The 25,401-nt window shown below is 40.8% G+C and overlaps 1 protein-coding gene across 2 annotated transcripts in view; it reads left to right on the top strand.

Moving 5' to 3' along the window:
- ABCC1 (ATP binding cassette subfamily C member 1) overlaps positions 1 to 25,401 on the top strand; it is a 1,301,041-nt gene that overhangs the window by 1,133,554 nt on the left and 142,086 nt on the right. For both annotated transcript variants that reach the window (XM_044089159.1, XM_044089158.1), the window contains exon 28: positions 7,130 to 7,288. In XM_044089159.1, the coding sequence (XP_043945094.1) occupies positions 7,130 to 7,288 (159 nt within the window). The remainder of the gene's footprint in view (positions 1 to 7,129; positions 7,289 to 25,401) is intronic.

Below are 25,401 nucleotides of genomic sequence, written 5' to 3'. Positions count from 1 at the left end.
ATGGAAGGAAGCCAGACATTTAACAGCCTTAACAGAACGAGATGAAACTGACAGAAGCAGAGTGTAAGAATACACTGCAGTTGTTGGTGGTGAATCTTTATGCAGAGAAAGTATTCAGTAGTCTCTGCCGAGATGTCATTAGTAAGGTAATGTTAGCATTTGCGTTCCCTGACAATAATAGAGTTTGTAAGAAGGATATAATAAGGGTCACAGTCGAGAATCAAGGTGGGAGGGTTCCTCTCCGAGAGCCAGGCAGGTATGTCCTCTTTTCCCTCTGTTTTATATTTAGGGCCATTGGCAAAGAAAACAAGGGATTTACAAATTCAAGGCTATAACTGGTATGGTACTAAAGAAAAGTTAGGTTTATTTGCATAAGATACTTAGTAAATCCATAAAAGGAAATGTTGATGTTCTGGAGCATCGAGTCTATTCAAGACATAAAATAATTGAAGCTTAAAGGCTATAGCAGTAAACTGTGTACCCGCACATCAGTTAGTTTAGCAATACTTGTACTTATGCAGACATAAGTTAAAGTGTTTGGGTGTATGAAATAAAAAGGATTCAATTATAGCAGCTAAGGATGTATGGAAATAAACTAAACAAAAGATAATACAAAAAGTTGAGAAACTGGTAGCTCTTGATTGTGGATATGGATAATAAGATGCAAGAAGTGAAAATGCTTTTAGTCTCCTTAATCATATATAAAGGTTAGGCATATTTTTATCAACCAGAAGATAAATTGTAGAAAGCAATCAATAAAAATCTGAAGGAATTTATTTGGGAGAGGAACTGGGCAAGAGTTAAGTAGGATAAGTTGATTTATCCAGTAGAACATGGTTTAGGATTACCTGATTTGAAGAGACTCTAGTAACTGACACTGTTAAAAATCATATACATAACTCACGCAGAAGGTTGTAAATCAAGGTGGAAAGGAATGTTAATGAAATTCTGAAAATTTGAGAAATAGGTAGAGTCTCGGATTTTGGATCCAGGTGTTGTAAGGAGAATAACATCGGCTATACAGAAAATTAGTCATAAGGTAACAGAGATAAGCCAATACAGAAATGGCAAAGGTAGATTTATGACTGCAAGTAGGGGCAAAAAAAAAAAAATCAAGAGGGAGACTGAATTTACTGGAGCAGATAACTAAGGCGGGAGAGGTAATGGAATGGAATGATAGGACTTCCAAGTGGAATTTTGGACTGCAGTTTAGAGACTGACCTCCTTTACATTTATTGATAACACAGTATAGAGAAAGTGAAGCAGGATTGCCAAGTGAAAGACTAGCTCTGGTGGAGTTTTTAATTGAGTCCGGAACCAAAGTTACTTTAAAAAAGGGGGGGGGGGTGATTTGTTAACAGAATGTATAAAATATTACATGGTAACTATAAGAATCGGTCAGTGGAAGTTAAAGATTTGGAGGGTAGAAAGTCAGTTTACAAAGGAATAATGGAAAGACATCTGTAAGGCTACCAAATATGTGGCAAAGTCCAGAAAGTTTAGGAATGTTAAATATTTATATTACATATTACCCACTTATGCTTGCTGACATTTTCTCTTAACATTTTTTTTTACTATTTTCCTTAGTTGCCTGAGGAAGAGCTGATCTCACCCTTTTATATATAACAACTGTCTTCTTCTTTTTTCGGCTTTTCCCGGTTAGGGGTCGCCACAGCGGAACTCTGGTCCGCTAATGATTGGCAGTTGATTTTTATGGTGCCGAGGTGCCAGCCTGACACCCAACCTTCAACGAAGGCACACCCATGCATGTCTTTCGAATGCCACTCGACCATGGGGAGGACATGCAGACTCCATACAGAAGGTGACCAAAAACCGGAAACTGAGTACTAAAACAAAAAAATAGCCGAAACCTTGTACGGAACCACTAATGTAGTTGAAACTTATACTGACGAAAAACACAATAAGAAAAAAATGCAAGCACTTTAATAGTCCATTTTAGCGCTTTCATCTCCAATAGAGACTTCTTCAGAAATAAAACAAAAGCACCAATTAACTTCATTTATATACTAAACAGTCGTGACATCACCATTAATTAATTAAATTTAAAAAGATATCACCAAAATTACGTTTAAAAACTTTCTTAAATACACTACTGATTTACATCCTATGAATTAACCACTTAATGTTAAATATTTATTATATAGCATTTGTCATATACATAAATATACTTTAACTTTACTTAAAAAAATATATTAATAGAAATTAATAAAAAATATAATATAATAATAAAGTTAAATACAAAAATAAAATTTTAAATTCTTAAATTAAGACCCATTAAATTTCTATCCATGTTCTATTGAATCTATTAATACACCTTAAATTGATACTATTAAAAAACACATTATTAGTCCTGTGTATTAATTCTATATATTGTTAGCTCTCTCTTGTAACATAGGAACAAGTGATACATAGTCATTTAAGCCTGGTGCAAACATAGCTGCCAGTCTAAATTGCCACTGGCTCTCCTTTTTTAAAAATTTTTCCAATCTCCACCTCTAGGGTTGATTTGTACTATTTCCAGAATGCCAAACACAAATTTATCAAATTTTTCACAATTAATAGAATGCCTATATAGTGCATTTGTAGTTTTGTGATTTTTTTACATCATTTAAGTGTTCGTATATTCTGTTTTTTAACATTCTTTCAGTTTTCCCTACGTAAAAATGCCCACTTGATGTGCATCAAGCCAAATATACTACCCCTCTTGTATTACAGTTGCCCTTTTTAAACCTAACTTTACTCCCAATATTGTTGTTTAAGACTAATGTAGTTTCCTTAGTAATATATGGACAATATTTGCACATACCACACTGCTTTGTACCCCTTTTATCTTGACCCATGTTGTCAAATTTATACTCCAATAACTGTTTGAAATTATAACCTACTCTGTTAACAAATTTTGGCCTATTGCCTACTTTATCCAAAATTTCCTTTTTAGTCCTAAAAATATTCCAATTTCTTTTAAGAGCTTCTTGAACTAAATGGGTATTTGTATTATACTGCAACGTACAAGCCTTGGTAAAATTTCCTGGTTTTAAACCATTTACACTGTTGCCTGGTATCTCTTCCGTATGGGTACCTAACAAGGGATGGTACTTAATACCCCATTGTGTATGTATTTCTTGAAGAATATTATCTAGAAGCTCCAATGGATAATCTCTCTCCACAAACATGTTGAAAATAATTTTAAATTCTTTATCTAAGTCCTCTTTACAGGATGTCATCCTAGCAATCCTAATAGCCTGTCCTTTCACTATACTAATTTTTTGGCTAAATGGATGTTCACTTTGTAAATGTAGGTATTACACAAAGTCTTCTTTCTATATACCAAGGATTTGAATCTCTCTTTTTCTTTGGAAATGGTTGTATCCAAAAAATTAATTGAATTTTTATGGTATTGGTACGTAAATTCCAAAAAATGGGTTGTTGAATTTAGATATTCTATATATTTAGGGACCTCTTCTTCCTTACCAGTCCATAGTATAAAGATATCGTCCAAATAGCGTAAATATAGTTTAACACTAGCCCAATGGGGGCCACCAATAACAAAGTTGTTCTCCCAACCCAGTAGAACTAGGTTTGCATAAACAGGTGAACATGCTGCTCCCATAGGGACACCTTTGATTTGTTGCTAATATTCACCTTCAAACCAAAGGAAATTATTGTCTAGTACCAAACTCATTAATTCACAAACTAGTTTAACCATGTCATTATCCAAGTCCGAATATTGGAAAAGCACTTCTTCAAAAAAAGTCAACTCTTCCAATTTGGGGATACTTGTGAAAAGATCTTTTATATCCACTGTAAGAAAAAGAACATTATCACTAAAGAGTTCTTGTTTAATATTCTTCAAAAATTCCCACGAATCTTTTAACAAATGTGCTACTTTCTGAATAATATGTTGTACACAATTGTCTATAAACACAGTTAAAAGGTGAATTTTGGATCCCCTAGCCGCTACTATTGGTCTAAATGGCCGCTACTATTGGTCTAAATGGCGGTTTACGAATATTTTTATGTATCTTGGGGATACCAAAGAAAACAGGAACTAATGAATCCTTTTTATATAAAAATTAATAAATATCTTTGCTTATTCTTCCATCTAATAAATATTCCTCCAGGTATGAATCAATCCTAGTGTACGCTATATTTATCTGATTTTTAGATATCCCCATATAGGTACTATTATCGAATAATAAGTTTAACATCTCATCGGAATAATCCAAACTACGAAACAAAACAACACCTCCCCCCTTGTCAGGAATCATAACCCTTACATTATTATCCTTTCTTAAATTATTTAATAATTCATTTTCTTGCCTTGTTAGGTTCCAGTTATTGATATTTTTATTATACTTAAAGATATTATATATATCTTCCATAACTAACATTTCATATGTTTCTACAAGGGGATGTAAGGGGGGATTATATGTACTTTTTTTCTTTGGTAAAACATAACTGTATGAAGTATTATTCCTTTCTACCTCTTTATGTTCTAAACTTATTTCCAAATTGAGTTTTCTAGTATACAACTTTAAAGACACAATATTATCTACTATATCCCCTGAAGAAGAGGGAATATATTTCACACCCTTGGAAAACAATTTAAAATAATCTTCTGTAATTAATCTATCTGTGTAGTTATATATTGTAAATCCATCCTTCTTGTGTACTATCCCACTGTTGTTGTCCATAGAATTATATGAATTCACTATACTCAATTGTAATTCCTCCTGTGTGGATAATAATGTCTGTTGTATTCCCCTTTCTCCATGTAATACTGTGCCAGTCTCTGTGAGCGTCGAACCTCTGGAAAATCCTCACCTTCCTGTGTGTTAGAATAATGGAAGTCATCTTCCCTATCTTCCCTTTGTCCTTTATTACTTACCACCTCACTATACCTGGGTGTTCTATAATTAAAATTCTGTCCTTCAAATGAACTAGTATGTGATGGCAAAAACTTATTTTTCCTATCCTGTACTTGTCCTGCCATGTTGTCACTTTTATTAATATAAACTTGTTTATTTAGGTAACTTTTTTATCCCTTTCTAATTTACGGTTCTTTTTTTGAAAAATATTATAACATCTTTTATCTACCTTGTCCAACATCCTGTAATATAAAGCACTATACTGGGGGAACAACAAATCATTCTTGACTTTATCTAGTTCCTGAACTTCTAATAACATTCCTTCCTTCTGTTTTTCATAATAAAATAAAGTTTTTTTAATTAACCCTAACCCTATTTCATCAAAATAATTTGTATAATCATCCATAACTTCCTCAGTGTATGTGACACCAAAAGGAAATTTGTATATTCTTAACCCTTGTGGCACAATTTTAAGTGAAATACACTGTTTAAAATATGCAATGTCCATTTCTGTGGTTTTGTATTTAAACAGTCTTTTTTCCAGTTGGAAAAATCAAGTCCTTTAAGGAAACTGCATTGTATCCGTGATTATGTACAAAATGAGTATCAAGACCTTCTGTTCGTAAATTTTCATTGTTTGCAAACACATATTGTTTAGTAAATATTCTTTCAAATCTGTTATTAGCATCTAAATGTCCTGTTTTATCCATCGTCTCCGGACAATCATTAATGCGCTCTCGACTACAATTACTTCTATTGTGTATATTATTATCTGGTGCAGTACCTTGTTTCGGACGAGCAAACTGTGTATTAACCTGTTTAAAATTCAAATTGGTTGTAACCGGTGAAGAATTGATAACTATATCTCTGTTGTTTCCTTCACAATCCGAATTTAAAGCCGCCATTTCTCCGTTGCGTTGTGTAAACCCCATATTTGGACGCTCTATACGGCCAACGTTGTCAGTAAATCCAGAAGTTGCAGCATTTGGCGGGTAAAAGGAACTCATCTCCATACAGATACCATAACCGTTGTAACCTGGGGGTATGAAATTACCACATTCGCCAAAGAAGAATTGCCTAGTGGTAGCACAACTTTCCTTTTGGGTCAAAAGTTCCAATAACTTGGTTAGTTCACCCTTTAAACAAGAAACTTCTCCCCGCAGTTGTCTAATTTCCGCTCCGGTATGTTCGGACAACACAGTCCCAGATAGATCTAATTCATCTGTGATATCCATAACAAGAAAACGGCAAAAATAGGAAACTCAATAACGTAACCAAAAGCTGAGTACTAAAACAAAAAAATAGCCGAAACCTTTGTACGGAACCACTAATGTAGTAGAAACTTATATTGACGAAAAACACAATAAGAAAAAAATGCAAGCACTTTAATAATCCATTTTAGCGCTTTCATCTCCAATAGAGACTTCTTCAGAAATAAAACAAAAGCACCAATTAACTTCATTTATGTACTAAACAGTCATGACATCACCATTAATTAATTAAATTTAAAAAGATATCACCAAAATTACGTTTAAAAACTTTCTTAAATACACTACTGATTTACATCCATTGAATTGTTAACCACTTAATGTTAAATATTTATTATATAGCATTTGTCATATACATAAATATACTTTAACTTTACTTAAGAAAATATATTAGTAGAAATTAATAAAAAATATAATATAATAATAAAGTTAAATACAAAAATAAACTTTAAAATTCTTAAATTAAGACCCATTAAATTTCTATCCATGTTCTATTGAATCTATTAATACACCTTAAATTGATACTATTAAAAAACACATTATTAGTCCTGTGTATTAATTCTATATATTGTCCATACAGAAGGTGCTTCAGCCAAGAATCGAACCGGAGAACCTCTTGCTGTGAGGTGACAACGCTACCGCTGCACCACTGCGACTTCATGTATAACTGTCTAATGATTAGAAAACATTTAAGCAGTGTTTAACAAGTCTCAAAATTAATGTAAAATAAAACCTTGTAATACATTTTATATGCCATCTTTGATTTGTAGAAGTACTGCTTAAGAAAATATCTTTCTAAGGCTTGAACTTTTGACTTTTTTCTTGAGTAAGACATTTTATTTAGGATAAAGAACTTTGCTGGAGCATACTGTGTGTGGTGTGGCCAGCATTGTTGCAAGAAGCAATATGTGATACCTGTTTAATGCCCGTGTGAATCTTTAGTACCTTAATACAAGCTGTTAAATGTTTTAGGTGGGAATTGTTGGAAGAACAGGTGCAGGAAAATCCTCCCTCACGCTTGGCCTTTTCAGAATTATCGAAGCTTCCGAAGGAATGATCTGTATCGATGGGATTAACATTGCAAAAATAGGACTTCATGATCTGCGATTCAGAATTACAATAATACCCCAGGTATGTAATGTGTAAGATTATCATTGAGCCATCTTTTGCTTTTTACCATGTTGTAAAGAAATCCTATGACAGGGACTCTAGTTGATTTGATCTCCATAACTTAGTTCACAAGTATGCATTTTCAATTTTTCACTGAAGATATTCATAAAGAGGAAGAATCTTGACCAGCAGGTTCTAATGACTTTTGAATGTTTCTGCAGCAGAGGTATCACCTAGTTGCAAAATCTTTTTAGACATTCTGGGGACAGCTTTCTATGCCTCAGAAACTTCTATGTTGATGGTGGAGGTCAATCCAAACATTTGCACCAGTTAAGGATGTATAGGAACACAGCTTGAACACCTTACTATTTCATTCATAAAGTGTATAATCAAAGAATGAATTCATCTGGTTTAGGGTCTTGGAGTTAGAGCCTGTCCTAGCCCTCAGTGGGTGCAAGATAGAGAAGCTAATTCTGGATGAGAAAGTAGTTTTATTATCAGAAGAGTCGCACACAGTATACATTATTTATGGGTAGTTTGAAAGAAAGGTGGTTCACCTGTGGTGTCTTTGATATGTGGTAGAAAAAACAGAACATCCAGCACAAACGCACATGGATACAGAGATGTGCACATTCCTCACAGAAGGTACCTTAGCAAAGAAGCAAACTAGAGAATCAGGCACTCTGACAGCAACAGTATATACTGCAGTGCTACAGTTTGTTTTTCTTATTTTGTTTTAAAATCGCACCTCTTTTAGTTTAACACTTATTTCATCCTTACATTTATGCAACCTAGGAAAAAAGACATTTTATAGGATGGGCATCAATTTATTTTATTCATTTATCTGGAATTTCATTGATTAGTCCCACTGACTCCATGGTCTATTCTCAGGGGAGACCGGGGGGTAGAGATTAAAGTCCTCCACAACAAGCAAGTATAAATTGATAAGAATTTAGAACAGTCTACAAAATGAACAGTCTACAAAATAAAAAGGATATGAATATATATAAAGTGTTGTATTTATAGCATGTATGATTGAAATTAAGCAGGGTGCAATTGTGTTGTAGGAGCAAGGGGAGAAATGCACTGGCAAGTGTAGTTTTAGATGTGGATATGCAAGTCTTTGAGATGATACAGTACTCCAGACTTTGAACATTTATTTCTCACAGCAGAGGAAATTTGTTCAAACTGTAAAATTACTTCAAGTAGAGAGCCGCGGTATTTGAAATACTTCACCTTCTCATCGTCTGCAGCAGATGAGGATTTGGTAGCCAGTGAGGACATGTCAAGGCTGCAAAGCTTTTTGGAATCGCATAGCTTATCTTCAGGCTTTGGGGCTTTAAGCAGCAATGAGCCATTAGAAATCTGTTCTTCTAATGTGCAAAAGGGTGATTGCAAGTATATCTGCTACTGAGTGGGAAAGGGCCATAGCAAGCAAGCAGTAGTGCCTCGCCAGGGTGTGTGTGTGTGTGTGTGTGTGTTAATGTGCAATTAATGCCTGCCCAGGGGTGTTATGGGGCCGAACGCTGCAGGCAGAGGGCCATGCACCCCTGGAAAGGCATTAATTGCACATTTAACGCACACCCTGGAAGGCATTATTGTGCTTGGAGAATAAGCTCTCTGTAAAATCGTTTTACTTGCTTATATTTTTTATTACTATATTATTTTTATATAGTTTTGATGTAAAATAGTTTCTATGCCTAATGTTTCAGAGTTGTTGTAGATTATGTAAATAGTGTTAGAGGAAGAATTGTACATCTAAAATACATCATTTAAAAAATATCTAGATATTTGCTTTGTTTTTTTTGTCCCTTCCTGCTAAAATGATTTCTTGCCAGTCACTGGAGATTGAAGTCACTAAATGACATACATTTGACTTTCAGACATTATTTCCTTCGTAAAAATTTATGTCAACACAACTCCTTTTATTTAATTTACTTTTTTATTTTTTTAAGTACATTTAAAATCTGTTCCTATTTTTGAGCCTTTGTTCCCCCGTAATTTTCAGGCCTTATCCAGATTTCTTGAGCTAAAAGGTCAAGAGGTACACTAACATCTTATCTGCTTCTGTTAGTGTTGCATCGATCTGACTGTTTCTCCCTCTCTCTCACACACACACACACACACACACACACACACACACACACACACACACACACACACTCACTCTCACTTGCACTTCAGAAAATGCATGCTAACACAAGTCCTACTATTGAAGCAACTTTATGATTTTTTTTTTAACAGGAACATGATCCTGTTTTGAGCCTTTGGTCCCCCTTTATTTTAGGTTTTATTTAGGTAACTGGATCCAAGAGGTGAGAGGTAGGCAGACCTCCTGAATGCTGCCTGTTGCTGCCAGTATTGGATCACTGTCGCTCTTCACACACACTTTCTTTCTCTCTCTCACATTCACACACACCTTGCTTTCATGAACGCAAGCATGCATTCACACACAGACAGAAACATATACACATGCAAAGAAGCAAAAACATACACACGCAAACAATTTTTCTGTTATATTTAGTTTTACACTCGCTAAGCAGCAAAAGCTCTGCTTGGCGAGTGTAAAATAACGGCCCAATTGATCTCTCTTTCATTGACATGCATACCTACACACACACACACACACACACACACACACACACACACACACACACACACACACACACACACACACTTTTGTCTTAATTTTTTTGTATTTTTACATTTTACACTATAAACAGCAGAAGCATTGCTTGGCGAGCATAAAATAATGGCAGTCTTTAGGGTTTTTTTCTGTCCGAGCTCCACAACGGACTCTGTTTTCAGTGGGCATTATTTGTACACTAATGCCCTACTGGAGGCCGTTCGCTCTCCAGTCAGGGTGCTGCTGTACAGTTCACCCATTCTCTAAAGTAGCATAATCTAAATATGTAATAGAAGTCTGCTACATTATCACTAGAACACACTAGTAAAGAGAAATAACAGGGAAGAATCAGCTGCAGAACTTTGGGGAATGGTAACCACTACCACCCACACAGAGAAAATATTTAATTGAATGTTAAAGTATCTCCCTGTCTGTTGGCTGTTGAACTAACCAAAAGAATGAAGTTGTTGCTGGAACCTAGGTATAAGATGTGGTATATGTTACCTTTGCTGAAGTCAAGTAAGAAAATGCATATACATCAGACTTTGTTTATGGCACTCACCATTGTTTGATAATGAATTATTGCAGTGTTAACCCTGATTTTGGGTATGAATTCATGTTAGGAATCTGTCAATAGATTACAGCTGTAAGGGGTTGGTTTTGAGCTGTAGATATGCAGACTTCTCAAGCAGTTTTGCAGCTTGGGTGCATTACAGGGATGGATGTTACTTTTGTCGTTGTTGGCCTTTCTTCTGCTTTGCTTTTACCATCAAGGGGCAGATTAACATCATAGCTCATCAGAAGGCGACGTTGAGGAATTTTCTGCTTCTCTGAAGAGAAAGCATTTGGGACATTACAGATCCATTTTGGGAAGAAGCTGTTATTCCCATCAGTTCTTCAGCATGGTGCAAAATTATAGGAAATACAGCTCTTCCTCATAGAAATCCAAGAATTCCTGGTCACATACATGATGATTGACTCTATTTCAGATCTTTGTGAAGGAGTTGTTGGTTTTAGCCACTACTGCTTCAGAGCATGGCATGTATTGCATTCAACACTAGAATTCTGAAGTAAGGTGCTCTGTTACAACACGAATAACAGAGATGGAGAAGACATGAGACCAGCAGAGGTAATTTAAAACAAACTTATAAAATGTCTTAAAGCTGTAACAGTGTTAGTGTTTTATTGGTTTTGCTATTCTTTTATGATATATTCCAAAGCAATCTCAGAGACGGTTAACTGCAGCTGACATAGACCCTTTATTAAAATGTTGAGCAAGAAAGCTTCTGTCATCAAATCAGGCTGCTGTTACATCAGGCAAAGAGCTTTAGTCATGCACAGATGTTCAATGAACTTTCCATATCCTGAACATAAAGTAGGAGTCTCTAGAAAGATCCTGATGTTATGTAGCATTATAGTGGTGGATTCATTCTCACATTGCAATAACAATCAACTTTTTTGCATATCCTGTTGCAAAAAAAACAACAATCCAATATATTTCATCATCACACTGTACGTTTTCCTCATGTACTAGCTTTTAGGAAAGAAAACGGTCCAACGTTAATTCAAGGCTGTTCCTTAACTAATGAAGCTAACCTGTGACAGTTTACTATGAAATAAGATGTCCTTCTATTTTACTGTTTTTAACCATAAGGATCTCCTGCCAAGGACAGCCCAATGTCCGGCCAGTGTACCAAAACCTTAGATCTTGTATGTGCCGTACATCACATGCTCCCTATTCAGGGCGTAGGGCATAAAGGTGACATACGGACTTAATTACCAAGAACGTCTTTGCTGCTAGTCCAAACACCATTGTTGCTTGGTCTGAACACTGTTTGCTATGCTGAATACCTGGCCATCAGATATGTGCCTTGTTAAGGTCTTTTTTCTTTTTCCTGTTGGCCTTGTTTTCTTTTGGTTACCTGGAGTTCATGTCATCCAAGAAGAGAAAATATTAGTGTTTGAGGCAGATTGCCCAGGAGGATCATCACGAACAGTGTCTTTTTTGTTTGGATGCTTCCCACAACTGTACCTCCTGTAGTATTCATAAGGTATTTGTGTCTAAGACTCTTAGAAGTTGGTTGTCTTCCCTGGCCATCTGTCTCAAGAACCAAAGGCTTAAACAGTTAGCCCAGGGTAGCGTGGTGGTGTCAAGACCGAGGTACTTCCGTTAAGCAAGAAGGCGGCCAAGAAATCTCGGCTGAATTCTCTAGCTTTCCATCTTCCACCAGATGTCTCTCTAGAAGTGGGTGATGGCTCTGTAGGCTGTTCGGTGTCAACCTTGGATTCCTCTGCTACAACCTCGTCAGAGGCAGCTTGGATCTTTCCTTTTGTACATCCCCTGAGGTTTTGCAGGCGTCTGCTTTGGACATTGATGGGAAACTGCAATTGATCATCTTGGAGGGTCCTAGAGGGATTCCACAGATTCTGGTCAGGGAAGAGGTTCTAGGTACTCTTACTGAATCATGTCAAGGTTTAGAAACTCAGGTGTTTGTTATGGCTGACATCCATACTAAGAAAAAACAGTAGACCAAACTTTCTTCTGTACGTTTTATGGACCCTCAAAGGCAATGGCAAGAGTTTACTCAGTGCCTTTTTAATATCTTAATGGCCCAGCAACATCCCCAGAGGGCTTCTATGCCTACTACCCCTTGGATTTCGTCTCTTTCCAAAAGGCCTAGGGAACTTGATTCCTTGGATGAGGATTCAGTGTCTTATGAAAGGTCCTTTTCTTACAATTTCCAGATGCCTTCTCCTGTGGCATATGGATCTGATGCAGGGGATTGTATTAGCCCTGTGTCTCCTTTTAAGGACCCGTGTTTAGGGGACACAGTTGCCAGAATGATAGAATAATTTAAGTGAGATTTTTCTCAGGTGTCTGACATCTAGAAGAAGTATTATAAGCTGCTTCAGATGGTCTTGCGTAAACCTCCTTCAGTGTCTCCTGTATTAGCTGCTTTCTTGGACACCTTTATAGCTGCTTCTAAGGCTCCTGATTCTCAGCCTCCTGTTCCTAAGAAACCTGACAGGTTTTATAAGGTTTCTGAGGATTGTCATTTCTTGTTTGTCGTCCTGATCCTGTTGCGTCTGTCTCCTCTGACAAGTCTAAGATGTCCTTCAAGGATGCATCTGCAGTCCTTACAAATGGGTTGTCCTGTCGTCAGGCAGCCCTTCGGTCGGCCGGATTCCAAAGTCTGGGTCTGGTTTCGGCTGGTGTCGCACTTCACCCGACGTCATAGCTGCAGTTTTTCGGGTATAAAGGCATCAGCCGACGCCATCTTCCTCAGTCTTTCTTGCCGCGTGGCGCCCGAAGCAGAAGCTGTTCGCAAGTGCCGGTCGGTCAGAACCAGAGATTTCATACCGAATACTACTTCGAAGACTTCTAAAAAGCTAAGTACCCCGTTGGGGACTCTTTCTTGCCTCAGCCGATGTCAGAAAAAGTGAATAACTGTTTAACTTGTGGGAAACAAATACCTCATAAAGATTTCCACTCTTACTGCTTACCTTGTTTAGGCCCAGACCACGACGTAGCAGCTTGTCTAGCCTGTGCTTCTTTTAACCGACGGACGCTTAGACGTCGGTCAGAATTTGCAGAACAGTTTATCGGCTCTGAATTTGCTTATATCATGCCGTCGGACCCTCCGACTTCACAAATTACCAAAAAACGCAGGGAAAAGGACCGACACTCGCGGTCCCCTGTTTCGGCTGAAACCGTGGTTAAGCCAACCACGAGTGTCTCGGTTTCGGCTGAAACCGAGCAAGCGGTTCTTCCCCCGGCCGAAAACATGCCTTCTACCGAGGCCTCTTCTAGCCTGGTGGAATCGGCTTCTGAAATCCAACCTTCTGTTGCGGTTTCTCAGGAATTAGCAGACACTATTCCCTTGGATATTTCAACCCCTGCACGTGGAGCTGCTAGGCCTCCTGCAGCCATGTCTATTAAGGCCTTTGCCAGGGCTAAAGCAGCTAAAGCTTCAAAAACGGTGCCTGTTAAACCCCCCTCTCACAGGCCCAGCTCCAGTTCCCATATGCTTTCTTTGGCTGAGGATCTCATTTCTTTAATTCGTGGCTCTCAGCCTCATCCAGACAGGGCCTCTCATCCACCTCCAGAGAAGAGGCCTAGAGCAGAGCCCCCTGAACCAGTATCCACAGATGACTCCTCTGATGACTCAGAACATACAGACCCTCCTGAGGCTCCTTATTCCCCTTACGAAGACTCTGATGCTGAAGAGTCCATTCCTTCAGCCTCTCCACCTGAGGAATTTTCCTTTGGGGAAACCTTGCATGCTATGAGGGAACAATTTCAGTGGCAGGGGCAAGATTTCTCAGACTCCAGAAAAAGGCTTAGAACCTTTCTTCATTTGCCACAGCATAGGCCTTTAGCTATACCTCCAGTTCTTTCTGTTGTAGATGATGCATTTAATGATGCTTGCACTGCTCCTGATTCCTTACCTCCGGCCCCTGCTAAGCCCGATAGGTTCTACAGGGTCCCGGACACTCATCACCATTTATACAAGGCTCCTTTTGCAGATCCAGAGACTATCTCCCAGGGTCCTAAAGCTGTAGCAACTACGTCTGCTAAAAACCCCTCCCCTCTGAAAGGGAATCCAGATCCTTAGAGAGATGGGGTAAAAAAGTTTACACTTCTGCTGCTTTGTCAGCTAGAGCTTTGAACTGCCAATTCCATATGATTCAATATCAAGAGTTTATGCTTGACCAGTTAACTAAAAAGCTGTCCTCTGAAGAATCTCTAGATAAAAAATATGTTCAGGAAATGGTACATAACATACAGCAGGTTAGTAACCATTCTTTAAAATGTGGCTATGATGCACTGGAGGCTTCCTTTAGATCAGCCATGACTGGCAGAGTTATCCGGAGACATGCATGGTTGAAGGAGCAGGCATTACCAGACCATGTCAAATCTAAGCTTTTGGATGCACCCATGGACAAGGTCAATTTATTTGGTTCCCCTGCACAGCAGGTACTAAAGAAGATGGAAGAGAAGGCGAAATCTGTACAAACAGTGAAAGATTTCTTACAGGTTCAACCTCCAAGGTTTAGCAGGAACTGGCCCTCCAAAATTGGTCCTTTCCAGACTCCTCTAAGACACAGAGAGGCAGGAATAGGCGTTCAAGAGGCAGAAACCAATCCAGGGGTGCCTACAGGGACGCCAGTGGCAAGGTAACAACCAGCGAGGCACGGACGCAGCCACCACCACTACAACAACACAATCACAGTGACTTGATGTGGCACCGCCTACCAGGGAACAACTGGAAGCACCCTTAGGCGGAAAGCTAACTTTATTTTCAAAAAACTGGCATTGCATCACAAGGGAAAAATGGATTTTGCAAACTATAGACCAAGGTTACAGGTTCCATTTCCATACTCTACCAGGAAAGAGAGGAATGCCAAACCTACCACCTACTCAAAGGACAGAGGCTCTAAAGCAAATATCTCAATTATTAAGAATGAGAGCTGTGGAAAAGGTACCATCTATGGAGCAAGGAAAGGGATTTTACTCCAGACTCTTCCTGGTACCAAGAAAAGAGAACAAATGGAGGCCTATTCTCGACCTGTCCGCTTTAAACACATTCCTCATTGTTCCAAAATTCAAAATGCTGACCCTACAGCAGCTTCTTCCCATGCTGGGCAAGGAGTCTTGGCTGGTAACTCTAGATCTCAAGGAGGCATACCTGCACGTCCCCATACGACCAATTTGCAGAAGATACCTCAGATTTCTTGCAGGATCAGAGCATTATCAATTCTCAGCATTGCCCTTTGGCTTATCTACTGCGCCCAGAGTGTTCACGAAATGCCTGGCATCAGTAATTGCTCATTGCAGACTTCAGGGATCCAAATTTATCCCTACCTGGACGACTGCCTGATTCAAGCGGACAACAAAAGCAAACTAACAGAAGACTTACAAAGAGTCATTTACCTACAGCAAGCCCTGGGATATACAGTCAATATAAAAAAGTCAAGGCTGACTCCATCCCAAAGAATAACTTTTCTGGGTGCAGAGCTGGACACATCAAAACAAATGGCATTCCTAACTGCAGAAAAGCAAGATCAACTACCTCTCTACTTCTTGGCATTAACAAAGCAGAACCATCTAACTGCAAGAAAAGTACTGCAAGCCCTAGGCTTCATGGCATCCTGCATAATTCTGGTCCCTCATGCCAGACTGCATATGAGAAAGCTACAGTGGTACCTAAAGAATTTGTGGTCCCAACACAAGCACAGCCTAGAAGCCAAAATTCCAATAATCCCATGCCTGAAACAAGAGTTCCTATGGTGGGCTCAGGCCTGTCAATCAAACAAAGGATTGCCCTTCTGCAACAGTCAACCAAGCCAAACCATCACGACAGATGCCTCAGACCTCGGTTGGGGGGCACACATGCTGGACAAGTGCATACAAGGCTTATGGACTCAAGACCAGCTGCGCCTGCACATAAATCTAAAGGAAATGCTGGCAGTAAAATTGGCAATCCAGTCATTCAGACCATTTCTCCAAGAAGGTCAGTTGATGATAAGGACAGACAACACCACAGTTATGTGGTACATCAACAAACAGGGAGGCACACATTCATATCCACTATGCCGGTTGGCACTGGACCTATGGGATGTGGCTCTGAGCTACAACATTCAGTTACAAGCAATTTTTGTACCGGGAAAAGAAAACATTCTGGCAGACATTTTAAGCAGAACTACCACAGATGCCCACGAATGGATACTGCATCCGGACATCTTCAAAGCCATCACAAGAGAATGGGGATTACCACAAATAGACTTATTTGCATCCCCACTCAAATCACCAGCTAAAGAAATTCTGCACAAGGACGTACCACCCACTTGCTTGGAAGGTGGACTCCCTATCTTTCAGTTGGAAAAACCTGACAGCTTATGCATTCCCACCACTTCCTTTGATGCACAAGGTGCTTTTGAAGATCAAAGAGGAACGTCCAAGGATCATTTTGATAGCTCCAGACTGGCCAAGACAACATTGGTACCCATTGCTGAGGAGCATGTCTCGGGAACAAATATGGACACTGCCCCTGATCCCATTGCTGTTAACACAGAACAACTACAACATCCTGCATCCAAACCTGAAAACTCTGCAGCTAACTGCCTGGAACATTACATAAGGGCAATTAACCCAGATTTATCCCAAAGGGTTAAAGGCATAATCCTTGAGGCTCGTAGACCTTCAACAAGAAAGAATTATACAGCAAAATGGAAAAGATATCTCATTTGGAGTACTGCAAAAGGAGAAGATGTGGCGCTAGTAAACATAGCCAACATACTGGAGTACTTGGCAGAGCTCTTCCATGCAGGCCTGTCCTATTCTTCCATCAAGATACATGCATCAGCTATTTCAGCAGAATACAGCTTGGATCCTCCTGTCTTCTCTCATCCTCTGCTCAGACAGTTTCTGAGAGGAATTAAAAATGTAAAACCTCCCAGGAAACCACCATTGCCAGCATGGGACTTGAACTTTGTGTTAGAAAAATTGACACTTCCCCTTTCGAACCAGCAGCAACAGCAGAATTACAATACTTATCCTGGAAGACTGCTTTCCTACTGGCAATCACCTCAGCAAGAAGGGTCTCTGAACTACAGGCATTAATGGCAGTGCAACCCTTCCTGATCTTCCATCAAGACAGAGTGTCCATGAGAACAAATCCCACATTTATGCCTAAGGTGGTATCCAGAGTGTCTTTAAATCAGGCTATCCACCTACCTACATTCTTCCCCAACCCACAGAACAGGGGAGAAAGACTGTTGCATACCTTGGATGTACATAGGCAATTATGCTACGACCTGGACAGGACCAAGTCCAATAGAAAAACTGACCAGCTTCTGGTAGCATATGCAGCAGGAAAGGAAGGAAAATCTATTTCAAAACAGACAATCTCCAAATGGATAGAAAATTGCATTAGATTTTGTTACTCCTACCACGGAAAGAAAACTCCAGAGAACATCAGGCCTCACTCCACAAGGGCTACAGCCACTACCACAGCTTTCTTACGAGGAGTGGCTACCAAGGACATTATAGAGGCTGCTACTTGGACCTCCGTGCATACATTTGCCAAGCATTACAATTTACCTTTATACTCTAGATCCCGAGCAGGTTTTGCCACTGCTGTTTTGCAAGGGATCCTAACTACACCATAATCTCTACTTTTTTCCTCCTCCCCTAGTTTAGCTATGATATTCTACCCATTTGTAAGGACTGCAGATGCATCCTTGAAGGACATAGTACAGTTTTGTACCTACCATAAATGTAGATGTCCGATACGAATGCATCTGCAGTCAGGATTACCCACCCACCTTCCCCTTTGTGGTACTCCTAGGGTATTTGCCATCCTTCAGCTAGCTTGGGGGGAATCTGTTATGGTGTATTTGTTTGTATATATGTACATACATGCTTATTTTATGTGTTTGCTCTCTACTATTTGGAAACTTTGGCATTTATCCAAATTTAGCCATCAAAGAGGGCACCAGGCATCTGGGGCAAGAAACACTGAGGAAGATGGCGTCGGCTGATGCCTTTATACCCGAAAAACTGCAGCTATGACGTCGGGTGAAGTGCGACACCAGCCGAAGCCAGACCCAGACTTTGGAATCCGGCCGACCGAAGGGCTGCCTGACGACAGGACAACCCATTTGTAAGGACTGCAGATGCATTCCTATCGGACATCTACATTTATGGTAGGTACAAAACTGTACTTTTTTCCCTCTGCCAAGCTCCTGCCTTCAGATAAGGATAGTAGGGCTATGGAGAGGATTGGAAAGAAGGTCTGTACTGCTGCCAACTTGGCCTTCAGTGGCATTAACTACCAGACTCAAATTAGCAGATATGCTTTAGCATTGATTGCACAGCTTCTGCTCACTCTATTTTGAGTTTTGCCTCTCTGGCGACTTGCCATTAAATTAACTGCAGCTACGATGTTGCTGAGGCCTCTTCCAGAGCTGCTGTCTTTGGGTCTATCATGAAACACTGTTCTTGGCTTTGTCTGTAGTTATTATCTGAAATCATTAAAACCAAGTTGCTGGTTGTTTGTTTGGATAATAAAAATCTCTGAGACTGCTGCTATGTTTACGTCTCTTCGATAAAAAGATGAGGCTTTGCCTGAATTTGAGGCACTATCCTACTAGGTCCATTTTTGTTTGGAGGTAGCCTTATCAGGCTGCCAAAAGCAGGTGGGTGGTAGGCAAGCTTGTCCTGTTAAGTTTTCTTAGGCTTCTGTGGCTCAGAAGCCACTTTTATCTGACAAGCCTTGTGTGAAGACTGGTAGAGATGGATGAAGGCTTCCAGCCTAGTCAAATAGAATTTGGTACATAATTCTGTCATTTGTAAATTTGAATGTTGAACTACAGACTTGTTTCTTAAGTGAAAGAAAATACTGTGAAATGTTGAAATACAAGCTTGTTTCTTAAAAGAAAGAATATGCTGTGAAATGTTGAACTTGAACAATATACCAACATTGCCCTTTGCTGTAAAGAAAGCTCAGTCATGCATTTCATATGTTTCGTTTGAAGTTAAAATTATTTCATGTCTGTCCCTTTGAAGTTAATATTTGGAGTCAATGAGTCTGAAGTGAAGCATTCTAAGTATTTCTCTGTGATCTCTGAACTCTTGACTAGCACTGTGTAGTAAGAAGTGTTGTATTGTGTTTTTAGTATTTATTATTAAATATTTTTAAACCTTTCAACTGTGGCTGGTTTGTGTAGAGATAATTTAAGCTCTTTAGAGTACTTGTATGCCTTGGTAAAATTGTACAAAGCCACTCCTATAGCTTTAGCCCTGGGCTATACTACCAATTGGATAATATTGCACAGTAATAATTGGACACCCTTTTAAGGGCCTTTGAGAAACTGATCATTAGCTGGATGGTGGCAGGATTACTACCATATAGTCTGGGAAAAGGGGGCACGGCTGGAGAACCTGTGCCAGCCTTCCCCAGGAGTGTCTGTGTGGCTGTATAAACTCTTATCTCAAAGTGTGTGTGTGTCAGCTACTTGGGCCGGGACACGAAGCACTAGTTGGACAGAGAGGGTGCTGGAGATTTTAGCTTGCCCAGCTGGCTGAGATCTGGACCCTATAGCTGTGCCAGTGGGGAGTCTTACTGGGGACCTGGAGAGCAAGGGAGCGACCAGCCCCGGACTGTGATCTCTGTGTGCTCTTAAGGGAAATTGCACTTTACTGTGTGTATTTGTTGTCCTTTCCTTCATATATGAGATGCCCTCTCTGGTGTTAGTAGTGAGGATTGAGGCTCCTTGTTGATTGCTGGGCCAGGGCACGGGCGTCACATCTTGCCTGTCATTTTGCCCCTCCCCAACCCTCAGAGAGGTTCATTTGTTTCTTCAGCTCTCCCTGTTTTCCAAATTGGCAGCTCATCACTTCAGTTCTGTCCATCATCCGTCAAGGTTACTTCATGGTGTAGAAGTCTCTTCCTCCTTTTTACAGGGAATTCCCCAACCTCCTTGAGAGCAGCTTCCTCATTTCTCAGAGGCTCTTGGGTCTCTGGCAGATCAAGGAACTGTTCAGCCTGTTCCTCCTTCCCAAGTAGGAAAGGGATTTTATTCCAGAATGTTCCTGGTTCCTAGAAAGTAGGGCACTTGGAGACCTATTCTGGATCTCTCCTTACTCAACACCCTTCTGAAGGTTCCTTCCTTTTGGATGCTTTCTCTTCAAACCCTGTTTTCTCTGTTGCTCCCTCAGGCTTTTCTGGTGTCCATTGATCTGAAGGATGCTTACCGTCATATTCCTATTCACTCTCTCTTCAGGAAGTTTTTGCATTTCTATGTTTCTTCGTCTCATTTTCAATTCTGTGCTTTGTCCTTTGACCTTTCTGCTGCCCCAAGGGTATTCACAAATATATCTTGTGATTGCCTTTTGCAGAATGAGGGCTTTCTGATTTTTTCCTGATCTAGATGACCTGTTCCTTCAGGCTCCTTTTCCCAGTTGCCTGTTACAGGCTGTGGTGTTCACCATATCTCTTCAGAGTTTGGGGTTCACTATCAACTTCCAAATGTCTGTCCTGACTCCTTCCCAGGATCATATGTATCTAGGCTGCAGGATTCAGACAATGCCAATATTGACCTTTCTTCTACCTCCAAAGGTTTTGTCTTTGACCATTTTCTTTCAGTTTTTCTTCCTCTGTCTGCCATTCCATCCAGGGTGTTCCTTTAGGCCCTATGATTCTTGGCTTCTTCTATTCCAGTGTTCCCTCTTGCCAGCCTGCACATGAGGAAGCTTTACTAGTACCTCAAGTCAGTTTGGCTTCAGCATTGCCACCCTCTGTATTTCAGAGTGCCTTTCCTTCCGTGTTTGAAAAGGGAATTCAAGTGGTGGATTTAACAACTTATCCTCAACCCAGGTCCTCCCTTTCAGCTTCTGGTTACTTCCCAAGAACTGTTCACCCATACATTAGATATGGGATTGGGGGGCTTCCTGTTGTCACCAGAAAGTCTGCTCCCCCCCATCAGTTGTCAGACCATATCAACATCAAATAGATGAGAGCTCTGATTCTGGCTCTTCAGGCTTTTCACTCCAAGTTCTCTGCAGGCCCCCTGAAGGTTTACACAGCCAACACCATAATGATGTGCTCTGTCGGCAAGCAGAGGGGGCACAGTCGTGCATGATTTACAGGCTGGCTGTTAACTAACCGACATCCTAGGCCTTATCAGCTTACTCTTCAGGCAGTGTATATTCCTCAGAGTGCAGTCTAGTGGCAGACTGTTTGATCAAGTCTAAAACACAGGCTCACAAATGAATGCTCCACAGAGAAGTGTTTCTGGACATAGTCCATCAGTGGGGTATTCCTCAGGTAGACCTTTTTGCCTTCCCTCTGAACAGGCAACTCCTTTTCTGTTTCAGAGTGCCATGTCATCTAGCATGGGAGACGGGCACCCTTTCTTTCACTTGGAAGGGAATGTTTTTCCTTCTCTTACTTTCAAGAGTCCTGCAGAAGATTCAGATGGATGTCCCCAAAATCTTGTTCTGACTCTTTGGACCAAGACAGCACTGGTTCCTCCACTTAATGCATCTGGCCAGGGAAAATCACCGCAAGTTACCTCACTAGTTGGACCTCCTCACACAGGACGAGAGGTCTCTCATACATCCTCACTTGTCCAATCTTCAGCTGACTCTGTGAGTGATAGGGATGTTCTTCATCTCACATTGCTGCAGTCCTTACACTTGGGTAGTCCGCTGTCCTCGGTCGGCCCGAATATCAAAGTATAAGGCTGACGTCGGTCAAGGCGCTTAAGACTGACATCAGGACGTCAGGGTACAAATGCGCATGACCGACGTCATATCCTCAGTCTTTTTTGCCGCATGGTCCGATGCAGAAGCAGCGTTGCAAGTGCCGTTCGGCGTTCTGAAATTTTTCGAATTCGGAGTTTCAGACCGAGTCAAAGTTGGCTAAGTACCCTGCTAGAATATTTTAGTTTTTTCTTGCCTCAGTGGTTTACCGGATGTCAGAAAAAGTGAATAACTGTATTTCTTGTGGGAAGCAGATACCGCATAGGGATTATCATACTTTGTGTATTCCTTGTTTGGGGCCTGAGCACGACGTTGTTGGGTGTCGCTTTTGTGCTAGGTTCAATAAGCGCACTATTAAGCGTAGGTTAGATTGTGCCAGGTTGGTTTTCGGGAAGCGGTGCAATTATAATATGCCGTCGGATGCTCCGGCGCCCGCTTCTTCGAAGAAGCGCAAAGACAAAACAGCTAAACCCAGGCAAGAAGAGTCGTCCGTACCGGACCGTTCTTTAGAGGCGTCAGTGGAACCGGTGGTTCCGCCGGAGGCTTCTCTGGAGTCCCAGGGGGAGACTTTGATATTGCAGGATGTGGCCTCTCAGGAGGCAGGTCAGGCTGAAGGGGCTTCTCAGGTTTCTGTACTCCCCTCCCTTCCTAGGGTGGTTAGGCCCTCTCCTTCTGTTTCCAATGCTTCTCTCAGAGGCAGGCCAGGTTTAGCTTCTGTTGGTGTCACTCCTAGTTCATCAGGATCTGTGCCCAAGAAGCACATGCTTAAAATGGCAGAAGATTTAATTACTTTGATTAGAGGTTCTTTGCCCCCTCCTGATAAGAGGCCTAGGGTGGAACCGGAGTTGGGGAGTTTGGAGCAGGCTTCAGATGTTTCAGAGTCTTCGGCTGAAGACTTGCAGGAGTACTCTCCTTATTCTGATTCTGATGCAGATGATTCGACTCCTCCTGCTTCTCCTCCAGAGGATTTTTCTTTTTCAGAGACTCTTCATTCCATGAGGGAACATTTTAAGTGGGAAGGTCAGGACTTCTCTGATTCCAGCAAAAGGCTTAGGGAATTTTTGCTTTTACCCCAGCATAGGCCTTTGGCTATACCCCCTGTTCTGGATGTTGTGGAAGATGTGTTTGCAGAGGCTTCACTTAATCCTGATTCTTTGCCTCCTGCTCCTGTTAAACCGGATAGGTATTACAGGGTGCCTGAGGCTCATAAATATCTTTATAAGAGTCCTAGGGCGGATCCTGAAACTGTTAGTCAGGGACCTAAGGGTGTCAAGGCCTCTGTTGTAAAAAATCCGGTTCCTCCAGATAAGGAGGCCAGAGCTTTGGATAGATGGGGAAAGAAAGTCTATACTTCTTCCACCTTAGCTATGAGGGCTTTGAATTGCCAGTTTCACATGTTAAAATATCAAAACTATCTTCTTTCTCAATTGAAGTCTAAGGTAGATGCTCTGGCGGAAGGCATTGAGTGTAAAGAATTACAAGATTTGGTACATGTCTCTGAACAGGTGGGTAAGCATTCTTTACAATGTGGTTTTGATGCTGTACAGGCCTCGTCTAGGGTGGCTGCCACTGGGTCAGTTCTTCGCAGGCACGCCTGGCTGAGGGATCAGAATTTATCTGACCATGTTAAGACAAGGATTTTGGATGCTCCTTTACAGTCTGATGTGTTGTTTGGTTCACCTGTGGAGTCAGTCTTGAAGAAAATGGAAGACAAGGCTAAGTCTATGCAGGCTGTTAAAGATTTTTTGCAAGTTCAGCCTCCGAAGTTTAGTAGGCATTGGCCTGCTAGGGGGTGGACGTACCCTTCTTATGATTCTCAGTCTAGGGGTAGATCTAGACGTGGTAGGGGCAGAGCTCAGAGCTCCTTCAGACCTAGAACAGGGAGTTCACCTGCACAATCTTCGGGTGAGGGCAGGGGCCAGTCCTTTCGTAAACAGGCCCAATGACCTACCTTTTCAGCTGCCAGATCCTTCTTGCCTGGCAGCACCTTTGGGAGGAAGGTTGGCACTCTTCAAAGAAAATTGGAGTTTGGTTACCCAAGACAGATGGGTATTGGATATCATACACCAAGGTTACAAGTTTTATTTTCATACCTTGCCTCCTTTCAAAGGCATGCCGGACGTTCCTCCTCAGCAAAGACTAGAGGCTCACAAACAAATTTCTCTGTTGCTTCAAATAGGGGCCATACAACCGGTCCCTCTGCCAGAAGTGGGCCTAGGATTTTATTCTTGCCTGTTCCTAGTACCAAACAAGGGGAACACGTGGAGACCAATTTTGGATTTATCTATCCTCAACAATTATCTGGACATTCCCAAGTTCAAAATGTTGACGTTACAACAGCTTTTACCTCTGCTGGGCAAAGATCACTGGATGGTGACTCTGGATCTCAAGGAGGCTTACCTTCATGTTCCTATCAGGCTAAGTTGCAGGAAGTATCTGCGTTTTCGGGCTGGGACTTCTCATTATCAGTTCTCTGCATTGCCCTTTGGCTTATCTACTGCGCCCAGAGTGTTCACGAAGGTTCTGGCTCCAGTGATAGCTTTCTTCAGGCTAAGAGGAATACAGATCTATCCTTATTTGGACGATTGCCTGATTCTGGCCCAAGGAAAGGATGAACTTCTTCATCATTTACAATATGTGATAGCAGTGCTAAGATGCCTGGGGTATTCTGTGAACGAAATAAAGTCCAGTCTAGTACCCTCTCAGGACATGTGCTTTCTGGGTGTGAGACTGAATACAGCATCCCAGATGGCCTTTTGACCCCGGACAAACAAAAGAATCTTTCTCTTTACTTCCATCAATTGTCTCATCAGTCCAGGCTGACTGCAAGGACAGTCCTTCAAGCCTTGGGGTTCATGGCATCTTGTATTCTGGTGCTTCCCAATGCCAAACTGCATATGAGGAAGCTTCAATGGTATCTCAAAAATGTATGGACACAGCACTGCCAAGATATGGACACTGTCATTCAGATAATACCTTGCATTCAAAAGGAATTTTTGTGGTGGGCTCAGGAATGTCACCTAAACAAGGGACTCTCTGTGACCCGGCCAGAGGCGAGTCAGATTCTAACGACAGATGCCTCAGACAAAGCTTGGGGAGCTCATCTAAATGGAAAGTGGGTACAAGACACGTGGCCTGCCAGACTTCAACATCTACATATCAACTTAAAGGAGATGTTAGCTGTCCAATTTGCATTAATAGCTTTCAAGGATTTACTTCTTCCAGGGCAGGTGTTGGTTC

The sequence above is a fragment of the Protopterus annectens genome, chromosome 12.part0 (assembly GCF_019279795.1).
Source record: "Protopterus annectens isolate FY-2018-M chromosome 12.part0, PAN1.0, whole genome shotgun sequence".
Lineage (NCBI taxonomy): Eukaryota > Metazoa > Chordata > Ceratodontiformes > Protopteridae > Protopterus > Protopterus annectens.
Note: the sequence above shows the minus strand (reverse complement) of the source record. Positions and strands in the feature narration are given on the sequence as shown.